The sequence below is a fragment of the Pezoporus flaviventris genome, unplaced genomic scaffold (genome assembly GCF_033815535.1).
Source record: "Pezoporus flaviventris isolate CSIRO_AGI_PZ_B2104156 unplaced genomic scaffold, CSIRO_AGI_Pfla_v1 ptg000958l, whole genome shotgun sequence".
NCBI lineage: Eukaryota > Metazoa > Chordata > Aves > Psittaciformes > Psittacidae > Pezoporus > Pezoporus flaviventris.
This window is the reverse complement of record NW_026893503.1, coordinates 1-21,552: the sequence shown is the minus strand read 5'-3', so window position 1 is coordinate 21,552 and position 21,552 is coordinate 1. Positions and strand designations below refer to the sequence as shown.

Below are 21,552 nucleotides of genomic sequence, written 5' to 3'. Positions count from 1 at the left end.
TCCATTGCTCCCATTGCCCCCATTGTCCCATTACCCCATTCCCCCCATTGCTCCCATTGCCCCATTGCTCCCATTGCCCCCATTACACCCACTGCCCCCACTGACCCATTGCCCCCTATTGCCCCCATTACCCCATTACCCCCCATTGTCCCATTGCCCCCATTGTCCCATTACCCCCATTGCCCCCATTACCCCCATTACCGCATTGACCCCACTGACCCATTGCCCCTTATTGCCCCCATTGCTCCCATTACCCCATTCCCCCCATTGCTCCCATTGCTCCCATTGTTCCATTACCCCCATTGCTCTCATTGCCCCTATTGCCCCATTACCCCCATTGCATACATTACCCCCCATTGCTCCCATTGTCCCATTGCCCCCATTACCGCATTGACCCCATTGACCCACTGCCCCCATTACCCCCCATTGCCCCCATTACCCCATTACTTCCATTGCCCCATCATCCCCCATTGCCCCCATTACCTCCATTACCCCATTACCCCCCATTACCGCATTGCTTCCATTGCCCCATCATCCCCAATTGCCCCCATGACCTCCATTGCCCCATTACCCCCCATTACCCCCCATTGCCCCCACCTTTCTGCCGCACGGAGCCCCAGAGCAGCGCCCCCAGCAGGCAGAGCAGGAGGAACACGAGCAGCGCCAGCACCCCCCAACGATGGCGAACGGGACGGCCCTCGGCGCTGCCACCACCGCGCCCGGGTCTGCGGCACAATGGGGCAGCCATGGGGCAGGGTGTGGGGCAGAGGTGGGGGGGGTTGGGGTGGGCGTGGGGCTGGATGTGGAGCAGAGGTTGGGGTGGCTGCGGGGTTGGATTTGGGGCGGGACGTGGGGCAGAATGTGGGGTACAGGGGGCAAGTGTGGGGTGGGTGGGGAGCACGCGGGCTGTTGTTAGGTGGCTGTGGGGCAGCGTGTGGGGTCTCTGTGTGTCTCTATGGGGTCCCCATGGTGTCTCTATGGGTCTCTCTATGTCCTTGTGCCTCCCTATGGTGATCCTATGGGTCTCTGTGTCTCCCTATGGCGTCCTTCTGGTGTCCACATGTGTCCCTGTGGCGTCCCTATGTGTCTCTGTGGCTCTCTATGGTATCTCTATGGTATCTCTATGGTATCTCTATGGTGTCTCTATGGTATCTCTATGGTGTCTCTATGGCATCTCTATGGCATCTCTATGCTATCTCTATGGCATCTCTATGGTGTCTCTATGGTGTCTCTATGGTATCTCTATGGTATCTCTATGGTATCTCTATGGCATCTCTATGGTGTCTCTATGGTGTCTCTATGGCGTCCCTATGGTGTCTCTATGGTATCTCTATGGTGTCTCTATGGCGTCCCTATGGTATCTCTATGGTGTCTCTATGGTATCTCTATGGTGTCTCTATGGTGTCTCTATGGCGTCCCTATGGTATCTCTATGGTGTCTCTATGGTATCTCTATGGTGTCTCTATGGTATCTCTATGGCGTCCCTATGGTATCTCTATGGTGTCTCTATGGCATCTCTATGGTATCTCTATGGTGTCTCTATGGTATCTCTATGGTGTCTCTATGGTATCTCTATGGTATCTCTACGGTATCTCTATGGCATCTCTATGTTACCTCTATGATGTCTCTATGGTGTCTCTATGGTATCTCTATGGTGTCTCTATGGCATCTCTATGTTACCTCTATGATGTCTCTATGGTGTCTCTATGGTATCTCTATGGTATCTCTATGGTGTCTCTATGGCATCTCTATGGTATCTCTATGGTATCTCTATGGTGTCTCTATGGTATCTCTATGGCATCTCTATGGTATCTCTATGGTGTCTCTATGGTATCTCTATGGCATCTCTATGGTATCTCTATGGTGTCTCTATGGCATCTCTATGGTATCTCTATGGTGTCTCTATGGTATCTCTATGGTGTCTCTATGGTATCTCTATGGTATCTCTACGGTATCTCTATGGCATCTCTATGTTACCTCTATGATGTCTCTATGGTGTCTCTATGGTATCTCTATGGTGTCTCTATGGCATCTCTATGTTACCTCTATGATGTCTCTATGGTGTCTCTATGGTATCTCTATGGTATCTCTATTGTGTCTCTATGGCATCTCTATGGTATCTCTATGGTATCTCTATGGTGTCTCTATGGTATCTCTATGGCATCTCTATGGTATCTCTATGGTGTCTCTATGGTATCTCTATGGCATCTCTATGGTATCTCTATGGTGTCTCTATGGTATCTCTATGGTGTCTCTATGGTATCTCTATGGTGTCTCTATGGTATCTCTATGGTATCTCTATGGTATCTCTATGGTGTCTCTATGGTATCTCTATGGCATCTCTATGGCATCTCTATGGCGTCAATATGGCATCTCTATGGTATCTCTATGGTGTCTCTATGGTGTCTCTATGGTGTCTCTATGGTGTCTCTGTGGTGTCTCTATGGTGTCTCTACGGTATCTCTATGGTATCTCTATGGTATCTCTATGGTATCTCTATGGTGTCTCTATGGTGTCTCTATGGTGTCTCTACGGTATGTCGGTGCCCGCGGCGCTCACCGTACACCACCAGCACGTAGTGGTCGGCGGCGCGGCCGTGCCGGTTGCCCACGTGGCAGCTGTAGGTGCCGTTGTCCTGGGGGCCCAGCGCCGGCAGCGTCAGGACCTCGCCCTCGGCGCGCGCCCGCGCCGGCAGCGACTCGTTCCGCGGCTCCACGCGATCTCCGTGGGGCTGCAGTGGGGCAACGGGCACCCCATGGTGAGCCCAGAGAGACCCCATGGTGACCCCATGGTGACCACATGGTGAGCCCAGAGAGACCCCAGGGTGACCCCATGGTGAGCCCAGAGAGACCCCAGGGTGATCCCATGGTGAGCCCATGGTGAGCCCAGAGAGACCCCACGGTGAACCCAGAGAGACCCCATGGTGAGCCCATGGTGAGCCCATGGTGAGCCCAGAGAGACCCCATGGTGACCCCATGGTGAGCCCATGGTGAGCCCAGAGAGACCCCAGGGTGATCCCATGGTGACCCCAGAGCGACCCCATGGTGACCCCGCAATGACCACATGGTGATCCCATGGTGAGCCCATGGTGACCCCGCAATGACCACATGGTGACCCCAGAGCGACCCCATGGTGACCCCATAATGACCACATGGTCACCCCGGAGTGACCCCATAATGACCCCATGGTGGCCCCAGAGCGACCCCATGGTGACCCCATAATGACCACATGGTGACCCCATAATGACCCCATGGTGACCCCGGAGTGACCCCCTAATGACTCCAGAGTGACCCCATGGTGACCCCATAATGACCACATGGTGACCCCAGAGCAACCCCATGGTGACCTCAGAGCGACCCCATGGTGACCGCATGGCGACCCCATAATGACCCCATGGTGACCCCAGAGCAACCCCATGGTGACCTCATGGTGACCCCATGGTGACCCCAGAGCAACCCCATGGTGACCCCGTAATGACCCCATGGTGACCCTAGAGCGACCCCATGGTGACCCCATAATGACCACATGGTGACCCCAGAGTGACCGCATGGTGACCCCAGAGTGACCCCATAATGACCCCATGGTGACCCCAGAGCAACCTCATGGTGACCCCAGAGTGACCCCATGGTGACCCCATAATGACCCCATGGTGACCCCAGAGCAACCACATGGTGACCCCATAATGACCCCATGGTGACCCTGGAGTGACCCCCTAATGACTCCAGAGTGACCCCATGGTGACCCCATAATGACCACATGGTGACCCCAGAGTGACCCCATGGTGACCCCATAATGACCACATGGTAACCCCAGAGTGACCCCATGGTGACCCTGGACTGACCCCATGGTGACCCCATAATGACCACATGGTGACCCCAGAGTGACCCCATGGTGACCCTGGACTGACCCCATGGTGACCCCATAATGACCACATGGTGACCCCAGAGTGACCCTATAGTCACTGCATCGTGACCCCAGAGTGACCCCATAATGACCCCATGGTGACCCCAGAGTGACCTCATTGTGACCCCAGGGTGACCCCATAGTCACCCCATCCTGACCCCAGGGTGACCCCAGAGTGGCCCCCATAGTGACCCCATGGTAACCCCATAGTGACCCCAGGGTGACCCCATGGTAACCCCAGAGTGACCCCATGGTAACTCCATAGTGACCCCAGGGTGACCCCATGGTAACCCCAGAGTGACCCCATGGTAACCCCATAGTGACCCCCTTGTAACCCCACAGTAACTCCATAGTAACCCCATTGTACCACCGTAGTAACCACATGGTAACCCCATAGTAACCTCATTGTCACCCCATAGTAACCCCAGTGTCCCCAGAGTAACACCGTATTAATCCCATAGTAACCCCATTGTAACCCCACTGTCACCCCATAGCAACCCCACTGTCCCCCCCACAGCAACACCATAGTAACCCCATTGTCACCCCATAGTAACCCAATAGTTATCCCATTGTTACCCCATAGTAACCCCTTTGTCACCCCATAGTAACCCAATAGTTATCCCATTGTCACCCCATAGTAACCCCTTTGTCACCCCACAGTAACCCCATTCTCCTCCTATTGTAACTCCATAGTAACCCCATTGTCACCCCATAGTAACCCAATAGTTATCCCATTGTTACCCCATAGTAACCCCATTGTCACCCCATAGTAACCCAATAGTTATCCCATTGTTACCCCATAGTAACCCCATTGTCACCCCATAGTAACCCAATAGTTATCCCATTGTTACCCCATAGTAACCCCTTTGTCACCCCATAGTAACAACCTTATCACCCTATAGCAACCACAATCACACCCCACTGACACCCTATTGACAACCCATGGTGACAGCACGGGCACCCCATTGACACCCCGCTGTAACCCCATTGTAACCTCAGAGTAACCCCATTAGCACCCCATGGAGACCCCATAGGCACCCCATGGCCCCATAGGACGACACTCACCGGGGGTTGCCATTGACAGCACAGGTCAGCACCAAGGTGTCACCCTCCCGCAGGACACTCTGGGATGGGTGGATGCGGGCAGTGGGAGCGTCTATGGGGAGATGGGATATGGGACATGGGATGTGGACTATAGGGTATGGGGATATGGAATATGGGGAATGGGATACGGGGTATGGGGATATAGGTATATGGGGTGTGGGGATATGGGGCATGGGGTATGGGATATGGGATATGGGGTATGGGACATGGGGTATGGGATATGGGGCATGGGGTATGGGACATGGGGTATTGGGATAAAGGGGTATGGGGTATGGGATATGGGATATGGGGTATGGGACATGGGGTATGGGATATGGGGCAAGGGGTATGGGACATGGGGTATGGGGATAGAGGGATATGGGGTATGGGGTATGGGATATGGGATATGGGATATGGGGTATGGGATATGGGGTAAGGGGGTATGGGGTATGGGATATGGGGCATGGGGTATGGGACATGGGGTATGGGGATAGAGGGATATGGGGTATGGGGTATGGGGTATGGGATATGGGATACAGGATATGGGCATACAGGGATATGGGATACGGGGTATGGGGATATAGGGATATGGGGTGTGGGATATGGGATATGGGGTATGGGGATATAGTGATATGGGGTATGGGGTATGGGATATGAGGTACAGGATATGGGGTATGGGATATGGGATACAGGATATGGGGATACAGGGATATGGGGTATGGGATACGGGGTATGGGGTATCGGATACGGGGTATGGGGATATAGGGATATGGGGTGTGGGGATATAGGGATACAGGGTATGGGGTATGGGATATGGGGTATGGGATATGGGATACAAGATACGGGGATACAGGGATATGGGGTATAGGGTATGGGATACGGGGTATGGGGATATAGGGATATGGGGTGTGGGATATGGGATAGGGGGTATGTGGTATGGGGTATGGAATACGGGGTATGGGGATATAGGGATATGGGGTATGGGGTATGGGATATGGGGTGTGGGGTACGGGGTATGGGGAGGCAGCACCAAGCTCATGGGACATAGGGCAGCCTCCAGGACTGGGTGGCATAGCCACAGGCAGGTGACATGTAACTAAATGGGGGGTGACAGCACCCATACCCCACACCCCATACCCCAACACCCTACATCCCATACCCCCTACCCCACACCCCACATCCCATACCCCACACCCAATACCCCAACACCCTACATCCCATACCCCATACCCCAAATCCCATACCCACACCCCACACCCCATACCCCATATCCCATACCCCACACCCCACATCCCATACCCCCTACCCCACACCCCACATCCCATACCCCACACCCAATACCCCAACACCCTACATCCCATACCCCATACCCCAAATCCCATACCCACACCCCACACCCCATACCCCATATCCCATACCCCACACCCCACATCCCATACCCCCTACCCCACACCCCATACCCCAACACCCCACACCGCATACCCAACACCCCATACCCCAACACCCAACATCCCATACACCATACCCCACATCCCATACTCCACACCCCGTACCCATACCTCATACCCCAACACCCTACATCGCATACACCATACCCCATATCCCATACCCCACACCCCACATCCCATACCCCCTACCCCATACCCCACACCCCATACCCATACCCCATACCCCAACACCCTACATCACATACACCATACCCCATACCCCACATGCCATACCCCATACCCCAACACCCCGCATCCCACACCCCATACCCCATACCCCATATTCCATATCCTATATCCCACACCCCACACTCCACACCCCACACCCCATACCCCAACACCCCACATCCCATACCCAACACCCCACAATCCACACCCCACACCCCATATTCCATATCCTATACCCCATACCCCATATCTCACACCCCACACCCCACACCCCACACCCCATACCCCATATCTCACACCCCACACCCCATACCCAACACCCCACACCCCACACCGCACACCCCACACCCCATACCCCACATTCCACACCCCACACCCCATACGCCATATTCCATATCCTATATCCCATACCCCATATCTCACACCCCACACCTCATACCCCATATCCCATACCCCACACCCCACACCCCATACCCCATATCCCATACCCCACACCCCATACCCCATATTCCATATCCTATATCCCATACCCCATACCCCACATTCCATATCCTATATCCCATACCCCACACCCCACACCCCATACCCCATATCCCATATCCTATATCCCATACCCCATACCCCACATTCCATATCCTATATCCCATACCCCACACCCCATACCCCACACCCCATATTCCATATCCTATATCCCACACCCCATACCCCATATTCCATATCCTATATCCCATACCCCACACCCCATACCCCACACCCCATATTCCATATCCTATATCCCACACCCCCTACCCCATATTCCATATCCTATATCCCATACCCCACACCCCATACCCCACACCCCATATTCCATATCCTATATCCCACACCCCATACCCCATATTCCATATCCTATATCCCATACCCCACACCCCACACCCCACACCCCATATTCCATATCCTATATCCCACACCCCATACCCCATATTCCATATCCTATATCCCATACCCCACACCCCATACCCCACACCCCATATTCCATATCCTATATCCCACACCCCATACCCCATATCCTATATCCCATACCCCACACCCCACACCCCATATCCCATACCCCATATTCCATATCCTATATCCCACACCCCACACCCCACATCCCATATCCTATATCCCATACCCCACACCCCACACCCCACACCCCACACCCCACACCCCACATCCCATATCCTATATCCCATACCCCATATCTCACACCCCACATCCCATATCCTATATCCCATACCCCACACCCCACACCCCACACCCCACACCCCACATCCCATATCCTATACCCCATACCCCACATTCCACACCCCACACCCCACACCCCACATCCCATATCCTATACCCCATACCCCACATTCCACACCCCACACCCCACACCCCACATCCCATATCCTATACCCCACATTCCACACCCCACACCCCACACCCCACATCCCATATCCTATATCCCATACCCCACACCCCATATTCCATATCCTATATCCCACACCCCATACCCCACACCCCACACCCTACCCCATCCCCTCGCCAGCCCTCACACTGCACATCCAACATGTACTGGGTCTGGCGGCGCTGCCCCCGCGCCAGGGCCGGGTGCGAGGCCTCGCAGGTGACGATGGCTCCGTGATCGCGGCGCTCCACGCGGAGCCGCAGCACGTTCCGCTGCCGGAAAACCTTGCCCTGCAGCTCCCGGCTGCTGGAGCCTGCGGCGGGATGGGGGGGGAGGACAGGGACAATGGCCCAGAGCCCAGAGCCCAGAGCCCACACCCCATAGCCCATATCCCATAGCCCATAGCCCATAGCCCATAGCCCATAGCCCATATCCCATATCCCATAGCCCATAGCCCATAGCCCATAGCCCATAGCCCATATCCAATATCCCATAGCCCAGAGCCCACACCCCATATCCCATAGCCCATAGCCCATAGCCCATAGCCCATAGCCCATACCCCATATCCCATACCCCATATCCCATATCCCATATCCCATAGCCCATATCCCATAGCCCATATCCCATAGCCCATAGCCCATATCCCATATCCCATAGCCCATAGCCCATATCCCATATCCCATAGCCCATAGCCCATAGCCCATAGCCCATATCCCATAGCCCATATCCCATATCCCATATCCCATATCCCATAGCCCATAGCCCATACCCCATATCCCATATCCCATAGCCCATATCCCATAGCCCATATCCCATAGCCCATATCCCATACCCCATATCCCATATCCCATAGCCCATAGCCCATAGCCCATATCCAATATCCCATATCCCATACCCCATACCCCATATCCCATATCCCATACCCCATATCCCATATCCCATATCTCATAGCCCACACACCATATCCCACATCCCATATCCCATACCCCATATCCCATAGCCCATATCCCATAGCCCATATCCCACACCCCATATCCCACACCCCATACCCCATATCCCATATCCCATATCCCGTAGCCCACACCCCATATCCCATACCCCATAGCCCACATCCCATATCCCGTAGCCCACACCCCATATCCCACACCCCATACCCCATATCCCATATCCCGTAGCCCACACCCCATATCCCACACCCCATAGCCCACATCCCATATCCCATAGCCCATATCCCATAGCCCATATCCCACACCCCATATCCCACACCCCATACCCCATATCCCACACCCCATATCCCATACCCCATAGCCCATACCCCATACACCATATCCCACACCCCACACCCCACACCCCATCCCCACTGCCCCATGCCACTGCTCTCACCCGGCAGCTCCCTCCGGTCCCGGTACCAGCGCAGCGTTGCCGGGGGCCGGGCCCTTGGCACCACGCAGCTCAGCTCCAGCTCCGCTCCCTCCACCGCCGCCGTGCCGGCCTCCACCAGCGGGTCCTCGGGGGGCACTGCGACGGCAATGGGGCAGCCCAGTGAGGCCCATTGGGTCCCATTGAGGGACACTGAGGCCCATTGGGTGCCATTGAGGGACACCGAGGCCCATTGGGTGCCATTGAGGGACACTGAGTCCCATTGGGTGCCATTGAGGGACACCGAGGCCCAATGGGTCCCATTGAGGGACACTGAGGCCCAATGGGTGCCATTGAGGGACACCGAGGCCCATTGGGTGCCATTGAGGGACACTGAGGCCCATTGGGTGCCATTGAGGGACACTGAGGCCCATTGGGTCCCATTGAGGGACACTGAGTCCCATTGGGTGCCATTGAGGGACACCGAGGCCCAATGGGTCCCATTGAGGGACACTGAGGCCCATTGGGTGCCATTGAGGGACACTGAGTCCCAATGGGTGCCATTGAGGGACAGTGAGGCCCATTGGGTGCCATTGAGGGACACCGAGGCCCATTGGGTGCCATTGAGGGTCACCGAGGCCCATTGGGTGCCATTGAGGGACACTGAGTCCCAATGGGTGCCATTGAGGGACAGTGAGGCCCATTGGGTGCCATTGAGGGACACCGAGGCCCATTAAGTGCCATTGAGGGGCACCGAGTCCCATTGGGTGCCATTGAGGGACACTGAGTCCCACTGAGGGACACCGAGTCCCATTGAGTGCCATTGAGGGACACTGAGTCCCAATGGGTGCCATTGAGGAACACCGAGTCCCATTGAGGGACACCGAGTCCCATTGGGTGCCATTGAGGGACACTGAGTCCCATTGAGGGACACCGAGTCCCATTGAGTTCCATTGAGGGACACTGAGTCCCAATGGGTGCCATTGAGGAACACCGAGTCCCATTGAGGGACACTGAGGCCCATTGGGTGCCATTGAGGGACACTGAGGCCCATTGGGTCCTATTGAGGGACACTGAGTCCCATTGGGTGCCATTGAGGGACACCGAGGCCCAATGGGTCCCATTGAGGGACACTGAGTCCCAATGGGTGCCATTGAGGGACACTGAGGCCCATTGGGTGCCATTGAGGGACACCGAGGCCCATTGGGTGCCATTGAGGGTCACCGAGGCCCATTGGGTGCCATTGAGGGACACTGAGTCCCATTGGGTGCCATTGAGGGACACCGAGGCCCATTAAGTGCCATTGAGGGGCACCGAGTCCCATTGGGTGCCATTGAGGGACACTGAGTCCCATTGGGTGCCATTGAGGGACACTGAGTCCCATTGGGTGCCATTGAGGGACACTGAGGCCCAATGGGTCCCATTGAGGGACACTGAGGCCCAATGGGTGCCATTGAGGGACACCGAGGCCCATTGGGTGCCATTGAGGGACACCGAGTCCCATTGGGTGCCATTGAAGGGCACTGAGTCCCATTGGGTGCCATTGAGGGACACTGAGTCCCATTGGGTGCCATTGAGGGACACTGAGTCCCAATGGGTCCCATTGAGGGACACTGAGGCCCATTGGGTGCCATTGAGGGACACCGAGGCCCATTGGGTGCCATTGAGGGACACCGAGTCCCATTGGGTGCCATTGAGGGGCACTGAGTCCCATTGGGTGCCATTGAGGGACACTGAGTCCCACTGAGGGACACCGAGTCCCATTGAGTGCCATTGAGGGACACTGAGTCCCAATGGGTGCCATTGAGGAACACCGAGTCCCATTGAGGGACACCGACTCCCATTGGGTGCCATTGAGGGACACTGAGTCCCATTGAGGGACACCGAGTCCCATTGGGTGCCACTGAGGGACACTGAGTCCCATTGGGTGCCATTGAGGGACACTGAGTCCCATTGAGTGCCATTGAGGGACACTGAGTCCCATTGGGTGCCATTGAGGGACACTGAGGCCCATTGGGTGCCATTGAGTCCCATTGGGTGCCATTGAGTACCACTCAGTCCCATTGGGTGCCATTGAGTCCCATTGGGTGCCATTGAGTCCCATTCAGTCCCACTGGGTGCCATTGAGTCCCACTGAGTCCCATTGAATTGTTTTCTGTCCCATTGAGTCCTACTCTGCCCCATTGAGTCCTACTCTGCCCCATTGAGTCCTACTCTGCCCCATTGAGTCCCATTGTGTCCAGTTGAGTCCCATTAACCCCCCATTGAGTCCGACTGGGTCCCATTGATTCCCACTGAGTCCCATTGAGTCGTCCTGTGCCCCATTGAGTCCCATTGAATCCCTTGAGTCCCATTGACTCCCCATTGAGTCCCACTGTGCCCCATTGAGTCCCATTGTGCCCCATTGAGTCCCAGTGATTCACATGGTGGCCAATTGTGTCCATTTGAGACCCATCAACTCCCATCTCCCCATTGTGTCCCATTGAGTCCCACTGACTCTCACGGTGTCCCATTGTGCCCCATCACATCCCATTGAGTCCCATGGTGTCCCATTGAGTCCCCATTGAGTCCCATGGTGTCCCATCACATCCCATTGAGTCCCATGGTGTCCCATTGAGTCCCATAGACTCCCATGTCCCCATTGTGCCCCATTGATTCCCATTGAGTCCCACTGACTCACATGGTGGCCCATTGTGTCCCATCACATCCCATTGAGTCCCATGGTGTCCCATTGAGTCCAATGGTGTCCCATTGAGTCCCATGGTGTCCCATTGATTCCCATTGAGTCCCACTGACTCACATGGTGGCCCATTGTGTCCCATCGCATCCCATTGAGTCCCATGGTGTCCCATTGAGTCCCATAGACTCCCATGTCCCCATTGTGCCCCATTGATTCCCATTGAGTCCCACTGACTCACATGGTGGCCCATTGTGTCCCATGGTGTCCCATTGAGTCCCATGGTGTCCCATTGAGTCCAATGGTGTCCCATTGAGTCCCATGGTGTCCCATTGATTCCCATTGAGTCCCACTGACTCACATGGTGGCCCATTGTGTCCCATCGCATCCCATTGAGTCCCATGGTGTCCCATCGACTCCCATGTCCCCATTGTGTCCCCTTGATTCCCATTGAGTCCCACTGACTCTCACGGTGTCCCATTGAGTCCCATGGTGTCCCATTGATTCCCATTGAGTCCCACTGACTCACATGGTGGCCCATTGTGTCCCATCGCATCCCATTGAGTCCCACTGACTCCCATGGTCTCCCATTGTGTACCATTGATTCCCATTGACTCCCATGGTGTCCCATTGTGTCCATTGTGTCCCATTGATTCCCATGTTGTCCCATTGAGTCCCACTGACTCCCATGGTGTCCCACTGTGTCCCATTGATTCCCACTGACTCCCATGGTGTCCTATTGATCCCCATTGTGTCCCATTGAGTCCCACTGATTCCCATGTTGTCCCATTGAGTCCCACTGACTCCCATGGTCTCCCATTGTGTCCTATTGATCCCCATTGACTCCCATGGTGTCCCACTGTGTCCCATTGATTCCCATTGAATCCCATGGTCTCCCATTGTGTCCTATTGATCCCCATTGACTCCCACTGTGGCCCATTGATTCACGTTGACTCCCATGGGGTCCCGTTGAGTCCCATTGTGCCCCATTGAGTCCCACTGACTCCCATGGTCTCCCCTTGTGTCCTATTGATTCCCATTGACTCCCATGGTGTCCCATTGAGTCTCATTGACACCCATTGTGAACCATTGATTCACGTTGACTCCCACGGGGTCCCGTTGCATCCTATTGTGTCCCAATGTGTCCCATTGAGTCCCATTGTGTCCTATTGATTCCCATTGACTCCCATGGTGTCCCATTGAGTCCCATTGATTCCCATTGACTCCCATGGTGTCCCATTGAGTCCCATTGTGTCCTATTGATTCCCATTGACACCCATTGTGTCCTGTTGATTCCCATTGACTCCCTTGGTGTCCTATTGATCCCCATTGACTCCCATGGTGTCCCATTGAGTCTCATTGACACCCATTGTGTACCATTGATTCACGTTGACTCCCATGGGGTCCTGTTGCACCCTATTGTGTCCCATGGTGTCCCATTGATTCCCATTGATTCCCATTGACTCCCATGGTGTCCCATTGACTCCCATTGTGTCCTATTGATTCCCATTGACTCCCTTGGTCTCCCATTGTGTCCTATTGATTCCCATTGACTCCCATTGTGGCCCATTGAGTCTCATTGACTCCCATTGTGTACCATTGATTTACGTTGACTCCCATGGGGTCCCGTTGAGTCCTATTGCGTCCCATGGTGTCCAATTGAGTCCTACTGATTCCCATTGACTCCCATGGTGTCCCATTGATTCCCATTGACTCCCATGGGGTCCCGTTGAGTCCCCATTGATTCCCATTGACTCCCATGTTGTTCCATTGAGTCCCAATGACTCCCATGGTGTCCTATTGATTCCCATTGACTCCCATGGTGTCCCATTGTGTCCTATTGATTCCCATTGAGTCCCATTGATTCCCACTGACTCCCATGGTCTCCCATTGTGTCCTATTGATTCCCATTGAGTCCCATTGATTCCCACTGACTCCCATGGTCTCCCATTGTGTACCATAGATTCCCATTGACTCCCATGGTGTCCCATTGACTCCCATGGGGTCCCGTTGAGTCCCCATTGATTCCCATTGACTCCCATGTTGTTCCATTGAGTCCCAATGTCTCCCACGGTGTCCCATTGTGTCCTATTGATTCCCATTGACTCCCATGGTGTCCCATTGTGTCCTATTGATTCCCATTGAGTCCCATTGATTTCCACTGACTCCCATGGTCTCCCATTGTGTACCATAGATTCCCATTGACTCCCATGGTGTCCCATTGACTCCCATGGGGTCCCGTTGAGTCCCCATTGATTCCCATTGACTCCCATGTTGTTCCATTGAGTCCCAATGTCTCCCACGGTGTCCCATTGTGTTCTATTGATTCCCATTGACTCCCATGGTGTCCCATTGTGTCCTATTGATTCCCATTGAGCCCCATTGATTCCCACTGACTCCCATGGTCTCCCATTGTTTACCATAGATTCCCATTGACTCCCATGGTGTCCTATTGATTCCCATTGTGTCCCATTGAGTCCCACTGACTCCCATTGTGGCCCAGTGTGTGTGCCATTGAGTCTCATTTACTCCCATTGTGTCCTATTGATTCCCATTGACTCCCATTGTGGCCTAGTGTGTGCCATTGAGTCCCATTGACTCCCATGGTGTCCCATTGTGTCCTATTGCTTCCCATTGAGTCCCACTGACTCCCATGGTCTCCCATTGTGTCCCATTGATCCCCATTGACTCCCATGGTGTCCCATTGATTCCCATTGACTCCCATGGTCTCCCATTGTGTCCTATTGATTCCCATTGACTCCCATTGTGTACCCTTGACTCCCATGGGGTCCCATTGATTCCCATTGACTCCCATTGTGTACCCTTGACTCCCATGGGGTCCCATTGATTCCCATTGACTCCCATTGTGTCCCATTGACTCCCATTGTGTACCCTTAACTCCCATGGGGTCCCATTGAGTCCCATTGACTCCCATGGGGTCCCATTGAGTCCCATTGTGTCCCATTGATTCCCATTGACTTCCATGGGGTCCCATTGAGTCCCATTGTGCCCCATTGATTCCCATTGACTCCCATGGGTTCCCATTGACTCCCATTGTGCCCCATTGACTCCCATTGTATACCCTTGACTCCCATGGTGTCCCATTGAGTCCCATTGATTCCCATTGACTCCCATGGGGTCCCATTGAGTCCCATTGTGTCCCACTGATTCCCATTGACTCCCATGGGTTCCCATTGACTCCCATTGTGCCCCATTGACTCCCATTGTGTACCCTTGACTCCCATGATGTCCCATTGAGTCCCATTGATTCCCATTGAGTCCCATGGGGTCCCATTGAGTCCCATTGTGTCCCATTGATTCCCATTGACTCTCATGGGTTCCCATTGACTCCCATTGTGCCCCATTGACTCCCATTGTGTACCCTTGACTCCCATGGTGTCCCATTGAGTCCCATTGATTCCCATTGACTCCCATGGGGTCCCATTGAGTCCCATTGTGTCCCATTGATTCCCATTGACTCTCATGGGTTCCCATTGACTCCCATTGTGCCCCATTGACTCCCATTGTGTACCCTTGACTCCCATGGTGTCCCATTGAGTCCCATTGATTCCCATTGACTCCCATGGGGTCCCATTGAGTCCCATTGACTCCCATGGGTTCCCATTGACTCCCATTGTGCCCCATTGACTCCCATTGTGTACCCTTGACTCCCATGATGTCCCATTGAGTCCCATTGATTCCCATTGACTCCCATGGGGTCCCATTGAGTCCCATTGTGTCCCATTGATTCCCATTGACTCCCATGGGGTCCCATTGAGTCCCATTGTGTCCCATTGATTCCCATTGACTCCCATGGGTTCCCATTGACTCCCATTGTGCCCCATTGACTCCCATTGTGTACCCTTGACTCCCATGATGTCCCATTGAGTCCCATTGATTCCCATTGACTCCCATGGGGTCCCATTGAGTCCCATTGATTCCCATTGACTCCCATGGGTTCCCATTGACTCCCATTGTGCCCCATTGACTCCCATTGTGTACCCTTGACTCCCATGATGTCCCATTGAGTCCCATTGATTCCCATTGACTCCCATGGGGTCCCATTGACTCCCATTGTGCCCCATTGACTCCCAGCTCTTACCCAGCACGGTGAGGGTGGCGATCTGGTGGTGGGTGGCCTCGGTGTACAGCTGGCAGTAGTAACCACCCTCGTCCTCCAACCGGGCCCGCGCCAGGCGCAGCCGCAGCCGCCGTCGGCTGAACTCCACCAGCTGGAACCGCTCGTCCTTCAGCGCTGCGGGCACAGGGCCGGGGGGTCACCCATGGCGTTCTAGGGGCACCCCACGGGGTTCTAGGGGCACCTCATGGGGTTCTAGGGGCACCCTATGGGGTTATGTGGGCATCCTATGGGGTTATGGGGATGCCCTATGGGGTCATGTGGGCAATCCATGGGGTTATAAGGGCACCCCATGGAGTCATGCGGGCACCCTATGGGGTTCTATGGGCAACCTATGGGGTTCTATGAATACCCTATGGGGTTCTATGGGCACCCCATGGCGTTATATGGGTACCCTATGGGGTTCTATGGGCACCCCATGGGGTTTTAACGGTACTCTATGGGGTTATATGGTCAACCTATGGGGTTATGTAGTCACCCTATGGGGTTATGTGGGCAATCCATGGAGTCATGCGGGCACCCTATGGGGTTCTATGGGCAACCTATGGGGTTCTATGAATACCCTATGGGGTTCTGTGGGCACCCCATGGCGTTATATGGGTACCCTATGGGGTTCTATGGGCACCCCATGGGGTTCTACAGGTACTCTATGGGGTTATATGGTCAACCTATGGGGTTATGTAGTCACCCTATGGGGTTATGTGGGCAATCCATGGAGTCATGCGGGCACCCTATGGGGTTCCATGGGCAATCTATGGGGTTCTATGGGCACTCCATGGCGTTCTACAGGTACTCTATAGGGTTCTATGGTCACCCTATGGGGTTATGTGGACAATCTATGGGGTTATAAGGGCACCCCATGGAGTCATGTGGGCACCCTATGGGGTTCTACGTGTACTCTATGGGGTTGTATGGTCACCCTATGGGGTCATATGGGCACCCCATGGGGTTCTACAGGCACTCTATGGGGTTATATGGGTACCCTATGGGGTTATATGGGCACCCATGGGGTTCTACAGGCACTCTATGGGGTTATATGGGTACCCTATGGGGTTATATGGGCACCCATGGGGTTCTACAGGCACTCTATGGGGTTATATGGGTACCCTATGGGGTTACATGGGCACCCCATGGGGTTATACGGGCACTCTATGGGGTTATGTGGGCAATCTATGGGGTTATAAGGGCACCCCATGGAGTCATGAGGGCACCCTATGGGGATCTATGGGCAATCTATGGGGTTCTATGGGCACCCTAAGGGCTTATATAGGCACCTCATGGGGTTCTATGGGCACCCTATGGGGTTCTATGGGCACCCTATGGGGTTATATGGGCACTCTATGGGGTTATATGGGCACCCTATGGGGTTACATGGGCACCCTATGGGGTTATATGGGCACCCTATGGGGTTATATGGGTACCCTATGGGGTTACATGGGCACCCTATGGGGTTATATGGGCACCCTATGGGGTTATATGGGTACCCTATGGGGTTACATGGGCACCCTATGGGGTTATATGGGCACCCTATGGGGTTATATGGGCACCCTATGGGGTTATATGGGCACTCTATGGGGTTATATGGGTACCCTATGGGGTTACATGGGCACCCCTTGTGGGGGACACAGCCAACTTATGGGGTCCTACAGCCACGCCATGGGGACCTGTGGCCACCATAGGGACATTGTAGGGCCCTGTGGTCACCCTTTGGACACCGTGGCCACCCCAAGGACCCCATTCCCCCCATTGCCCCATAGCGCCCATTCCCCCCATAACCCTCCTTATCCCCATGGTGCCCATGACCCCCATAGCCTCTGTTGCCCCATTGGCCATTACCCCCATTATCCCCATTACCCGCATTGCCCACATAGCCCCCATAGCCCCCATTGCCCCCCTTATCCCCATTGCCCCTGTTATCCCCATTACCCCATAGCCCCCATTGCCCCCATTACCCCCATTACACCATAGCCCCCATCACCCCCATTACCCCCATAACCCCCACTACCCCCGTTACCCCATAGCCCCCGTTACCCCCGTTACCCCATAGCCCCCATCACCCCCATTACCCCATAACCCCCATCATGCTCGTTACCCCATAGGCCCCATCACCCCCATTACCCCATAGCCCCCATCACCCCCATAGCCCCCATCACCCCCGTTACCCCATCACCCCCATCACTACCATTACCCCATAGCCCCCATCACCCCCATTACCCCATAACCCCCGTTACCCCATAGCCCCCATAACCCCCATTACCCCATAGCCCCCATCACCCCCATTACCCCCATTACCCCATCACCCCCATTACCCCATAGCCCCCATCACCCCCGTTACCCCATAGCCCCCATCACCCCCATTACCCCATAACCCCCATCACTCCCATTACCCCATTACCCCCATTACCCCATAACCCCCATTACCCCCATTGCCCCCATAACCCTCACTACCCCCGTTACCCCCATTACCCCATAGCCCCCGTTACCCCATAGCCCCCATCACCCCCATTACCCCATAACCCCCATTACCCCATCACCCCCATCACCCCCATTACCCCATAACCCCCATTACCCCATAGCCCCCATTACCCCCATTACCCCATCACCCCCATTACCCCATAGCCCCCATCACCCCCATTACCCCATAACCCCCATTACCCCATAGCCCCCATAACCCCCATTACCCCATAGCCCCATAACCCCCGTTACCCCATAACCCCCATCACCCCCATCACCCCATAACCCCCGTTACCCCATAAGCCCCGTTACCCCGTTACCCCACGGCCCTCACCGCGGGTGCCATTGAAGAACAGCGTTTGCCGCGCGGGGTTCTGGATGACCACGATGGAGCCGTCGTAGTGGTGCAGGTGACACGTGATCTCCGCCGTGCCGCCCTCCAGCACCGTCACGTTCTCGGCCTGCACCTCCTGCCCGTGGCCTGCAACGGGAACGGGAAGTGTGGGGCGGGGTTGGGGGGGGGGTGTGGGGTGTGGGGGGTATATGGGGTATGTGGGGTATGGGGGGTGTGGGGTGTGGGATATGGGATATGGGGTGTGGGGTATGGGGGGTATATGGGGTATGTGGGGTATGGGGGGTATGGGGTGTGGGATATGGGGTATGGGGTGTGGGGTGTGGGGGGGTATATGGGGTATAGGGTGTGGGATATGGGATATGGGGTGTGGAGTATGGGATATGGGGGGTATATGGGGTATGGGGTGTGGGGTATGGGGTATGTGGGGTATGGGGTATATGGGGTATGGTGTATGGGGGGTATATGGGGTATGGGATATGGGATATGGGGGGTATATGGGGTATGGGGTGTGGGATATCGGGTGTGGGATATGGGATATGGGGGGTATATGGGGTATGGGGTGTGGGATATCGGGTGTGGGATATGGGATATGGGGGGTATATGGGGTATGGGGTGTGGGATATCGGGTGTGGGATATGGGATATGGGGGGTATATGGGGTATGGGGTGTGGGATATCGGGTGTGGGATATGGGATATGGGGGGTATATGGGGTATGGGGTGTGGGATATCGGGTGTGGGATATGGGATATGGGGGGTATATGGGGTATGGGGTATGGGATATGGGGTATGGGATATGGGGTGTGGGGTATGGGATATCGGGTGTGGGATATAGGGTATGGGGGGTATGGGGTATGGGATGTGGGGTATGGGGTATGGATTACAGGGTACAGGATGTGGGGTATGGGGTATGTTGTATGGGGTATGGGATGTGGGGTATGGGGTATGTTGTATGGGGTATGGGATGTGGGGTATGGGGTATGTTGTATGGGGTATGGGATGTGGGGTATGGGGTATGGATTACAGGGTATGGGATGTGGGGTATGGGGTATGTTGTATGGGGTATGGGATGTGGGGTATGGGGTATGGATTACAGGGTACGGGATGTGGGGTATGGGGTATGTTGTATGGGGTATGGGATGGAGGGTATGGGGTATGGGATATGGGGTATGGGATATAAGTATGGGGTATGGGGTGTGGGATATGGGGTGTGGGGTGTGGGGTATGGGATATGGGGTGTGGGATATGGGGTGTGGGGTAGGGGATGTGGGGTGTGGGGTATGGGTTACGGGATATGGGATGTGGGGTATATGGGATATGTGGGATATATGGGGGGTATGGGATATAGGATATGGGAAATGGGATATAGGGTATGAGGTATGTGGGATATATGGGGGTATGGGAATATGCGATATGGGGCATTGGGTATGGGATATGGGGTATGGAATATGGGATATATATATGATATATTGGATATGGGGTACGAAAATAGGGGATATATGGGATATGGGATATGGGTTATGGGATATAGGTTATGTGGTATGGGGCATGGGATATGGGGTATGGGATATAGGGCATGGGATATGGGGTATGGAATATGGGATATGCGATATGGGGCATGGGATATAGGGCATGGGACATGAGATATGGGGTATGGAATATGGGATATATGGGATATATTGGATATGGGGTACGGAATAGGGGATATATGGGATATGAGGTATGGGTTATGGGATATAGGATATGTGGTATGGGGCATGGGATATGGGATATATGGGATACGGGGTATGCGATATGGGGCATGGGATATGGGATATGGGATATATGGGATATGGGGTATGGGGCATGGGATATGGGATATGGGGCATGGAATATGGGGCATGGGATATGGGGCATGGGATATATGGGGTACGGGGTATGCGATATGGGGCATGGGATATGGGATATGGGGTATGGGATATATGGGATATGGGGTATGGGGCATGGGATATGGGATATGGGGCATGGGATATGGGGCATGGGATATGGGATATGGGATATATGGGGTACGGGGTATGCGATATGGGGCATGGGATATGGGATATGGGGCATGGGATATGGGATATGGGGCATGGGATATGGGGCATGGGATATGGGATATATGGGGTAGGGGGTATGGGATATGGGATATATGGGGTAGGGGGTATGGGATATGGGGCATGGGATATGAGATATGGGGCATGGGATATGTGGTATGGGGCATGGGGCATGGGGTATGGGATATGGGATATAATGGGATACTGGTTATAGGTTATGGGTCCAATGGGTCCACCCTGGGTCCCCCATCCCATCGGCACCGCTTCCCCCCCCCCCCCCCCATTGTGACGCCACCGGTGGGGGTGTGAAACAACCCCATTTCTGCTGTGTCAGCACAAACCCCCCCCTCCCCCCCCCCATCCCCCCCCCCCTCCCCCCCCCCCCAAGGTCACCCCCGGAGGTGACACGGGGACAAGGGCCACGTTGTTGTCAATGGGTGTCAA

The 21,552-nt window shown here is 54.7% G+C and overlaps 1 protein-coding gene across 1 annotated transcript; it reads right to left on the bottom strand.

Annotated features, from left to right (window-relative positions):
- Window positions 1-597: 597 nt before the first annotated feature.
- LOC133264685 (cell adhesion molecule 4-like) lies at window positions 598-19,168 on the bottom strand (the record flags this gene model as incomplete). The annotated part of the gene is given in 9 exon segments (XM_061444523.1): window positions 598-669; window positions 672-725; window positions 2,560-2,706; window positions 2,709-2,731; window positions 4,969-5,059; window positions 8,201-8,365; window positions 9,436-9,570; window positions 16,191-16,343; window positions 19,015-19,168. Coding segments are annotated over 9 exon segments (994 nt in total), but the record flags the coding sequence as incomplete, so codon positions are not given.
- Between the last annotated feature and the right edge of the window lie 2,384 nt (window positions 19,169-21,552).